Source organism: Austrofundulus limnaeus, unplaced genomic scaffold (genome assembly GCF_001266775.1).
Source record: "Austrofundulus limnaeus strain Quisiro unplaced genomic scaffold, Austrofundulus_limnaeus-1.0 Scaffold36, whole genome shotgun sequence".
Taxonomy (NCBI): Eukaryota; Metazoa; Chordata; class Actinopteri; order Cyprinodontiformes; family Rivulidae; genus Austrofundulus; species Austrofundulus limnaeus.
In genome coordinates, this window is record NW_013952438.1 from 518,722 (window position 1) to 528,934 (window position 10,213).

Sequence of the window (10,213 nt, forward strand, 5' to 3'; positions counted from 1 at the left end):
GTGTGTTTGTCTGTATATACATGCTTTAGCTACCTGGTGGGGATGACTTTGACCATTTTCCCGGTACACACAGCTTTGTGAGGACCCACTGTTCTTTTATAGGGACAAAAGCCTGGTCCCCTTTGGGAGAAATAGCAATGGTGGGTCAGGGGGTTCAGTTTAGGACTAATGTGCGATTTGAGTTTAGGTTAGGTTTAAGGTCCTGTCTGTACCTGTGAGGTTAGGTTTAGGGTAAGGGGTCAGAGTTAGGCTGAATGACCGGTAGATGAATAGAAGTCAATGCAAAGTCCCCATGAGGATAGAAAAACAAATGTGTGTGTGTGTGATCTGAGTTTTATTGTGTTCAGTCTTTGGACTCTACACAAACGCTGAAAAGAGGTGAACCCAAGAGAAGATGCTCAAAACTCTGAGCACCTGGAGATCCATCACATCACACACACACACACACACACACACACACTGCCAGGCTCAGATAACAAAATAAAACTTTTCACCACCTGAATATGCAGAAAAATACTTTAATATAATCACTACTAAACTAAAAATGGACAGAAGTATCCTGTGGCTGCTCAACTTGGCTTCTCTTCTAGCTTTTGGTGAGTTTTCATTCATTTGACTAAGATTATTTTTGTCTTCATTTTGTTTTATTGTGAATTTTACAGCATGTGCTCAATCTGGTTCTAGAAACCAGGAATGCAGAGTGAAATATGAACCTTGTAATAAGTTTTGAAATCAGGTGATGAGTTAAATGATGTGCATTATATTCTAATGGTTTTTATTTTAAATGGGGCTGATCAGGCCTGAGTCTGAGAGAGGTGGGGAAAATACACTTCAAAGTTTATGTATTTTCTTTTTAAATCTCTTGTCAGAAGAGCTAACTTTATTCTCCATCATATTGTTTAGAAAATTTCTAAGCACCAAAGAATGTATATTGGTAGCCACTGCCTCTGCTGTGTGTGTTTTTCTTCATTTTATTTTTAAATTGTAAAGTGTGGAGTGTATTTTTGATTCCAGGATGAGAATTTATTATTTTACATGTATTTTCTTAATGCAACAGAGTTAATCTCTTGGCTAATTAAAGACGTGTGAAAATCATGTGATTCTAAATAGTTTGTCCAGTTGTTAAAGTCAAACATTCACCCACAGATTTGTGGGAGATGTTCAGTTTGTTCACGAGGATCTGTCATGGGACTTTTATGGTCGAGCTGATGGTTCTCCATGTTGTGAAACTTCAACTCCAGTACTCCTGAGCCACGTAGAGTAATCAGAGTACTTTGACTTGTTTAACTGTCCTGATAAATATTGAAGTTTCATTTTTATATATAGATAAATTGTGGGTTATTTCTTTGAGCTGAACATTTAGTTTTATCAGATATTTCTGCCATTATTTCATATGAAGTTTGCTTTGCTCTGTGTCCCCAGCTCACAGTCAGTGTCAGCAAGGCTGGAGGGAAAATGAGAACAAATGTTACTTCTTTTCCACGGACACCAAGTCGTGGCCAGAGGCGAACGCTTTTTGTTTGGGACAGAACAGCAACCTGATGAGCGTTCAGGACATCCAAGAGAGGGTGAGGAGCACAAACACTCCTAACGTCAAGTTCACTCCATATAAATAATCTGTAATATTATTCTTTGCCTTGTTTCTAGTTATGGGTGAGAACACAAATCGGCACTGAGATCTACTGGATCGGCCTAAACGACCAAGTTGTAGAAAATGTCTGGGAGTGGAGTGATGGGAGTCCTTTCATTGAATATTTATCGTAAGTAAATAAGATCCAGTTTTAAAGCCGATACTACAAATTATCTGTAGAACATTCTTTTATTTAAGCAGCAAAATAAATGACCTGAAGCAAGTTAAGAAACTTTAAAGGATTTAACTTGTGTATTTCAGAGGCCAGACTCTTCTTAAAAAAAAAGGTAGTTGTTTTCCTGTATGTTAAGTTAATTACAAGGAAATCTGTTCTGACCTGTGTGTCAGGTACTGGATGCCAAACCAGCCTGATAACTACGGCGGTGCGGAGCACTGTGGTCAGGTGGTGGGGAACAGCTTTGGGCGATGGAACGATGAAAACTGCAACGCAAAGAGGAAATATATCTGCAAACACATGAACCGTAAGTGAACCCTGTAGCTACAAAAGTAGCTTTTTTCCCCCCTTAATTACTCTGACCAGAACAATTAAAATTATATTGATCTTTGTTTATGCATTAGACACACATATATATTTTTTCTGTAAAATTTGCAGTGTCTTTTACGTAACCTTTTGTGTTAAGTTGATCCAAGTGCTTACTTTCGTTTCAAACTTCATTGATTTCTTAAAAAACAAAATTAATTCTATGTACGATAAAAAAGAAAATACAAATAAAATGAAATGAAAATGAAAGGCAGCAGTGAGAAGAAAAAATATCTTATTATATCCGCCCCTATTTCCTCGAGTATAAATTCAAACAATAATAATCTTAAGTTAACAAAACAAAAACATCAAATCTTTCTAGAAAAACAATTTATATGGATGCACATTATACTGTTTCATTTTTTTTAAACAATCTAGCCTTTATCAATCTTTATCACACAAGCTGTGGTGCAGTACTCGAACATGACAGAAAACCTGTTCAAACATTGTTCTTAATCATATCAATTAAGAGACGTAGTTTATTTTCCCCTCTGTTTGTCTTTGCTTTGTGTAAAAACTGCTTTTTGTCCCAATTAGAAATGAACAGCAAACCTAATAACTTGAGGAGTTTAGCCACCTGCTACTTTCATTCAGTACAAATAGCAAAAATAAAATTGTGTGGAAGATTAAAAAAAATATTCACAGTGTGAAGAGTAAGGATTTTCAGTGTTAGAAGTTTGAGATTTGACGACTTTTCAACACATAAATCTAAACCTCCGGCTCTGAGAGATGCACCAGCTCCCTGCACATTAAGATATTTTAATTGTTAATTTCACAATATAGTCTCCATCAGAACAGAAAAACATGCGTGCAAGAACAAATTTGTTCTTTAAATGTTTTATTTTTCTGTCCTGCAGCAAATCCTGCCCCACAGTGTGACCTATCCAATGGCTGGCATCAGTACGGCTCCAACTGCTACAAGCTTAAATCGGAGACCAGGAGGAGCTGGGCAGCAGCCAGACACGACTGCGTGCTGGAGGGGTCAGACCTGGTGTCCATAAGCTCAGCAGAAGAGAACACTTATGTGATGGGAAGGCTGGATGCGACACACTTGGACCTCTGGATTGGACTCTCTACGCTGGTGAGGAAAAACAAAGCTGTGACAGTTGGAGGCTTTTCCTCTTCATTAAAGAAATAAATATGAATAGAGGATTTGAAGGCGATGGTGAGATTTAATTTTTTTATTTTTCTCTTTCAGAAATGCAACAAGATTTCATGTCAGCTTGATCCTGGGAACAGCCAGTTTGCTTGGTCTGACGCCTTTCCTGTATCGTACACTGACTGGGACGAGGGTCAACCTCAAGTGTGAGAAATCCTGTTTTAAAAGACGCCATTCGAACTTTGATTAATTCTAGCTAAAGCTTGCATCCTCTAACAGTGATCCACAGGTCGGCTCGTGCGGTGCAGTAATCAAAGATTCACTGGATTCAACGGGGAAATGGAGGTCTCATCCGTGCAGATACGAGCGTCCGTACATGTGCAAACGTCTGATTAGCAGTAAGCTGAACGGTTCCTGTTCCACGCCTGGTAATCCGAGTTAAAGCAGATGTAGGTTGTTTGGATTCTGACCTGTTGGGGCTCTTCTCCCGGCAGCCCTCTGTCCTCTCGGTTGGCACAGCTTTGCCGGCAGCTGTTACTGGATGGTCAGCAACATCAACCTGCTGACCACCTGGAACGAAGCTTTAACCAGGTGCTCCAGTATGGGGGCTCATCTGGTCATTATAAACAAGTAAGGGAAACAAAACACGGCACCAGTTTTAGAATTAAAACCATAGACGATGTGTTTTGTGTTCCTTTCATTGTGACACACAACATTCTGATCAGCATCTCAATTTAAGGGAAAGTTGAGCTTTAATTGGAACAAAGTTTATCAATAAACTGTATGTACTTTTTAAAAAAACGTTTTCTTATTGTTTAATAACTTTACTGAAAGCCTTAAAAAGGGCAGCATGAACAATAATCCAGGATTAACAGGTAGATTTCTGCAAAATTCAAAGCAAACACATTATTTTTTTGTTTTATAATAATTTTCTTTTGGCCTGGATATTCTTTTCCCACTTGTAAAAGTTAAAGATAATATGAGTAGAGAAGCCTCATCTTTCATTCCTGATGTTAAAAACAAAACATTTATTTCAGCAGCACCGTGTTCTATCCTGTTTTGCCGTTGGTGCCCTTTTACTGGAGTCAGAGGCCTAATTTTAAATGCAAACTAAAACTTTCTGTTAAACAGAAAGTCCTGCACACAGACAGCTGCAGACAATCTGACCTATTTCTTATTATAGTCTTCATTTGTAGAAAAAGCTCAAATAAAAAAAACTTAAAAAATGTCATTTCCTTTCTAAAATGCTTGTTTTGGCTCGTTTCCAACCGTTCTACTTTTGAAAAACACTAAATCTATTTTAATGCTCATTTAAGATTTAAAGGTACTCATTACAAACTGTAAAATAAAACATAAAAACATTATCCTGAATTGTATCAAATGATGCAGTTTGAAAAAGTTGACTCAAGTAGTTTTCCAGATATATTGAATCAATCAATCAAAACTTTATTTATATAGCACTTTACAAACCCCAAGGCGATCAAAGTGCTGCACAGCAAATAAAATAAAATAAAATAAAAACATAGTAATATAAAAGCATGCAAAAACAATGAAATACAATGAAACAATTGAAATACAATTCTAAACTGTGGGTACACACTCAGTGTCAACAAAGCACTTGGCTGTAATTGGTTAATTATACATTCACTGGTTATAATTTCCAGAAAGTGGGTGAAATATAGTTTGTTTTAATGTCCAGTTTAATTTGTACTGATTTAAACACCTGCCTGCTTTCTTCACTCAACAAATCCTAAATGGCTCTTTTACAGATATTTGCACTGTTGACCTATTTTCAGTCACTTTGTTTCTATAGGTCCGTCCAGTCATAGGCAGCTAAGAGCTGTTTACAAATTTTGCTTGCAGACTTTTAAAGGGCACATTAACCATCAGTATGAGTGAAATATTGTGCAGATTTTGTTTCCTGCTCTCATCATTTTTTGGACTAGTCAATAAGTAGGCTACTTTTAGGACTTTACAACCTTTAACTTTAACAACCTTTAAAAACCTTTGAATCATAAATGCAGCCAATCTTCCTCATCTACATTTCCTCGTACAGATGAGATTGTCGTGTCTCATGTTTGTTCTCTTCCTCTCTCAGTGAAGAAGAGCAGTTCTACATAAACGGGAAACTTCCAGACTTTCACCAAGTGGACATTCCTGACATCTGGATCGGCTTATCCGGTAACCTGGCTCCTGTAACCTGTTTTGTTTATAAAGCTAATGTGAAGTATAATAAGCCTTTTTAGCTCATTTTCCTGTTCCACTGCTCACCAGATAAGTTCCAGGATGGTGTTTTTAAATGGGTGGATAAAACAGACACTTCGTTTTCAAACTACGGCCCTGGTTGGCCCAGAAACACTCAAGGCATGTGGGACTGTGGACAGATCTTTACAGGTACCACACAGCTTAAGCTGCACAGATGCTGGTAAAAAATGTTTTTTCTATCAGAGCACTAAATGTTTTTTTTCCAGGCAATTATCAGGGTAAATGGGAAACAACCAACTGCTTTAAGAGCCTGGGTTACATCTGTGAGATGACGGGTGGAGTGAACCCACAACCAACAGCCTCTCCGGGTCGGTCCAAGTTTACGTTCCTTTCTTTTCTGCAACCCCAGCCCCAGCCTTGTCAGTAACTGGAGTTCTGTTCGCTTCAGATGGCCACTGCGATCGTGGGTACTTGTTGTACGGTGACTTCTGCTACCACTTTGAGAACGAGGATGTGAAAAACTGGCACGACGCCGAAGCTCGCTGCGTCAGTGAGCAGGGTCACCTGGCCAGCATCCACTCCCAGGAGGAGCTGAGCTTCCTGACCGGTGAGCAGCGGACAAATCCAATAAACAGTTAAAATATGTAGCTGCCCTTTTATTATTATTATTATTTGTTGTTGTTTTTTTGCAGCCCACATGCCAGCTGAAGCGTGGGTGGGTCTGAACGACATCACTAATGAAAACCAGTTTGTGTACACCGATGGAACACCTGCAGTAAGAGGAGAAAAGATATGTAAAAAGTTGTTATGATGACTCAGCATCTCAGTCTGTGCTGCTGTCTTCTGTGGATCGCAGGATTTCCTCCCTTGGGGGCCCCACCAACCAGACAACTGGCAGAACAACGAGGACTGCGTGCACATACGGGGAATGAATCACGTTGAGCCCGGACTGCTGAATGATGACTTCTGCGCCACCACAAGGGAATATATTTGCAAAAAAGGTCTCATGCTCCTTCCTTTATGCTCCTCTTTTGTTCTTCCCTGGTACGATTTTTGTAATCATCGTTTTGTCTCTCTGCAGCTAAAGGACAAGGACCTCCGCCCCAGCCGCCAACATCTGGACCAGGTCCACATCATGCTACACTTTTTTTCTCAAACCCAAACCTGATGGTAACAATCTGACTGTGTGTTGAGCTGAAGATAAAAGTTGTTTTCATTACAGGCTGGAATGAAAAATGTGGCTCGTGGATGTTTGACCCGTTCAACGACTACTGCTACCTGTTTAACTTTCTGTCGGAAAGAACCTGGGCGGAGGCTCGAGCCGACTGCGTCAACCAAGGAGGAGATCTTCTCAGTATCACCGAACCTTTTGAGCAAGCCTTCGTCCAAGGTGTTTACACGGTGGCTCGAGTACTTTTGATTAGATTTTTGAATGAAGCGAGTTTTGTCTTTTGCTTGTTTTGAGTAAACTACAGAAAATTACAGCGGCAAATTTAACAAACCATGTTAGGAGCAACTTGGAAATCCCAAATTAGGAAAAACTCATTCCCTGATGTAGCATACCCAGATGCTTGATTAGCACCCTCTACAGGTTCCAATCATAAAATAAAACATTAGATGTACTTCCAAGCATCAGCATCCGGCATTTAATTCAGATTCAGATTCTTTTATTGTCACTCAACATAACATCAGAGATGCACTGTAGAATGAAACTACGATGCATATTAGCACACGACATAAACAGGTTGACAAACTATAAAGTAATGTTTAAGCAAGCAAAATTTAAAGGGGCTATATTATGTAAAATCAACTTTTTTGAGTTTTATATCATGTTATAATGTTATCCTCTCATCAAAAACATGTCCAGAGTCTTACTTTTGACTCATTTAAACATGTTTGAGAAATCCTGTAGTGTCCTGAGGCAGCCAGGCAGGGGAGCAAAAACGACTGGTTGGGACTAGAACTGACTTTTGGGACCAGCTCCTCCTCTGGGCTGAGCTTCCTCATCACAGAGCACACCTCCCCACCCCCACCTGTGACTTCTGCAGGCTCCCGGCAGCAACAAAGCAAACTGGTGAAACTGAAACTATCTGCTGAGCTCCCAATACTACTTCTGAGCACAGCCCTTTTCAAATTCAAAAGACCTTTGAGGAAATGTATTTTCAGATGCAAAGTAAACCACACTGAGCTTCCCTATCACAGCCCCCACCCCCACCCCCCGTTGAAATGGGTGGGACAGAAGCAGGAGGTTCTTAAAGAGACAGAGGCCAATTTCAAGGTGTTTAGAAACGGAAATGATGAGAAGAAGAGTTTATTTTCTATTTAAACATAAAAAACAGCATTTTATAACAACTAATTGTGACATAGATACTTTAGAACTGAAATATATGCCTGAGAATTTGCCCCTTTAAGGACCTGTGGTGTGCATGGTTGTACGTGAAGCACATTTCTGCAATGTTAGCCCTGAAAGGTGTTCATTTTTAATCCGTTTTCTTTTTAAATTCAAGTCCAGTTCATTTCCCTGTTGTCTTAAGTGTCATTATTAGTGACGCATTTTACCTTGCAGAGTTGGTTCTACTCAACCCATAACGTGTCATTTTCTTTTGGATTTGACTTTTTTTTTTAGTATATATTCATTATAAAATTTTGACACGACCGTTAAATATTTAATAATCAATTTTTTATTATTTGTATAAAAATAATGAGTCAATTTGGTGAAAGTTTTAAATTTTTTGCCAAAGTGATATTTTTGTAAAATGTTTTTAAATACTCTGTGGATCCCAGGACACATCTGCAGACTGCAGACATTCAGTAAGAGTTTATTGAAACGCTGCTTATTATAAACTCAGTGTTGTATTGTCTCCTCTCAGGAGTGATCCAGCAGAGTCCCACTGGGATCTCTCTGTGGATGGGAGGTCATGACTCGGTCATAGAAGGAGGCTGGGAGTGGATGGATGGCTCTCCATTCAGATACATCAACTGGAACGCCGGTCAGTTAAAAGCCAAACATGTGAAGTAGTGCATGAAAACTAAAGAATTACCTTTAGGGAATAAAAACCCAAAAACAAACTAACATCTTGATCTAACCTGGTCTCTCAGGTAACCCAGATGACTATTATGGTGAAGACTGCCTGTCCATACTCATCAACAACGGCTACTGGAACGACGACAACTGTGACAACAAAAGAGGCTACATCTGCAAGAGAAGAGGTGGGAAATATTTGCTCTGCTGCCGATTCTTACAAAACAACTTAAATGTGCAAATACTAATTATACATGTTTATTGTTTCAGGAAAAACACCTGAGCCTCCTCCACCTCATGATGGTAAAGACCTGTTTTTTTTTTCTTCCAGGATTTATCAACGTAGAGAGTTTGAATGCTATGAGCTAAATGAATGTTGAAACTTGCATAAGAAGCAAAAACTGAGATGTTGAAGCTAAAAGAAGCAGAGCACAAGCCAAGAGCAAAAATGAGCAACACTATTTAAAAGTAGCACAACAGGAGCTAGAAGCTAAAAGCAGCTAAACCAAAAGTTTAAGCAGAAGCTGATGCAGAAATGAAGAAAATTTGTTTTTAAGGAACTGAAATGACCTCAGTGTATTTCTATGGGGAATATGGTTGCAGAAAAATGTGAAATGTTTTAAAACGAGTAACAAATGCTAAAAGTCACAGCTAGGCTATCTCTAATGAGCTGAAATTTTTAATGTATGAATGGCTAAAATAAAAAAGGATGCAGAAGTCAAAACGGGGACGGAGCTTGACATTTTTGCAAGATGGCCTCCACAGCTAAGAGAAATTCCTCTGACACACTCTAGTTAGCAAAACCTGTTTTTCTTTTTTGTATGCCCATCTTTGAAATATCACAAACACCAATCCACTTGTCAATCATTTGGGGGTAGCACAGGGGAAACGAAAACAATGCTGAATCAGCATTCACAAAATAATATTTAATAGCAACTGTCCTGTAAGTATTTTTGCTGTTATTTGGTTTTATTGCAGGTTTTATGACAGCGCTCGTGTGCCAGGACTCCTCCGCTGTCCTTCACTGTCCAATTGACAGCGTCATCAACATACAGTCTGCTTTCTTTGGACGGAAGAGCGACGACATCTGTCCACACCTGGGGGGATCAGGAGGTGCCGCTGCCGCGCGTTACTCTAAAAACTGTTTATCACGCCAGTGTGTGGAGGCGGCGTCAATCAGATCAAATTAATGAGCAGATGTGAGTTTTTGCTTACATTTAATTTTAAATTTACCTTTTTGCTACAGGACACTGTACAGTCTCAGGCATTCTGCCCATGTACAGAAAGTCGTGCGACAACCATGCTTTCTGCTTTGCACGCGCCCACGTAGAGGATGACCCCTGCCCAACTGTGTCTAAATATCTAGAGATTGTCTTCAGCTGTGAACAGAAAGGTAATCTGATTTATTTTAGTGTGTCCTGATCAAATTAGCGTTCAAATGTAATAAAATACTTTAAATCTTGCAGGTGTGTAATATTACTCTCAACTCTAATCAGACCTGCACACAAACACACGTCTCAAAAGACTTGTAATGATCACCATCAGATGCAACGCTTTACTGAAGAACATTCATAGGTTCATAATTGTGTTTGTCACAGTTTGTCTGCACGGTTTGGGTGTTGAGAACGGGACCATCACAGACTCCCAGCTCTCTGCTTCCTCCTCCATCGGTTCCTTCACTCCCAACAAAGCCCGTCTGAAGGGAAACTCCTGCTG

The 10,213-nt window shown here is 39.4% G+C and overlaps 1 protein-coding gene and 1 long non-coding RNA gene across 2 annotated transcripts; both read left to right on the forward strand.

Annotated features, from left to right (window-relative positions):
* The first annotated feature begins 4,807 nt into the window (after positions 1–4,807).
* On the forward strand, positions 4,808–8,919 carry LOC106516206 (C-type mannose receptor 2). The gene is made up of 9 exons (XM_014006440.1): positions 4,808–5,664; positions 5,742–5,843; positions 5,924–6,082; positions 6,168–6,250; positions 6,332–6,476; positions 6,557–6,601; positions 6,698–6,865; positions 8,346–8,465; positions 8,575–8,919. Exons 1-9 carry the CDS (start codon positions 5,637–5,639, stop codon positions 8,778–8,780), a joined length of 1,056 nt encoding a protein of 351 aa, XP_013861894.1. The 5' UTR covers positions 4,808–5,636; the 3' UTR covers positions 8,781–8,919.
* Positions 8,920–9,575: 656 nt separating this feature from the next.
* LOC106516228 (uncharacterized) lies at positions 9,576–10,183 on the forward strand. The gene is made up of 3 exons (XR_001310074.1): positions 9,576–9,610; positions 9,744–9,890; positions 10,096–10,183. It is a non-coding gene; the product is annotated as an uncharacterized LOC106516228 (long non-coding RNA).
* Positions 10,184–10,213: the final 30 nt, after the last annotated feature.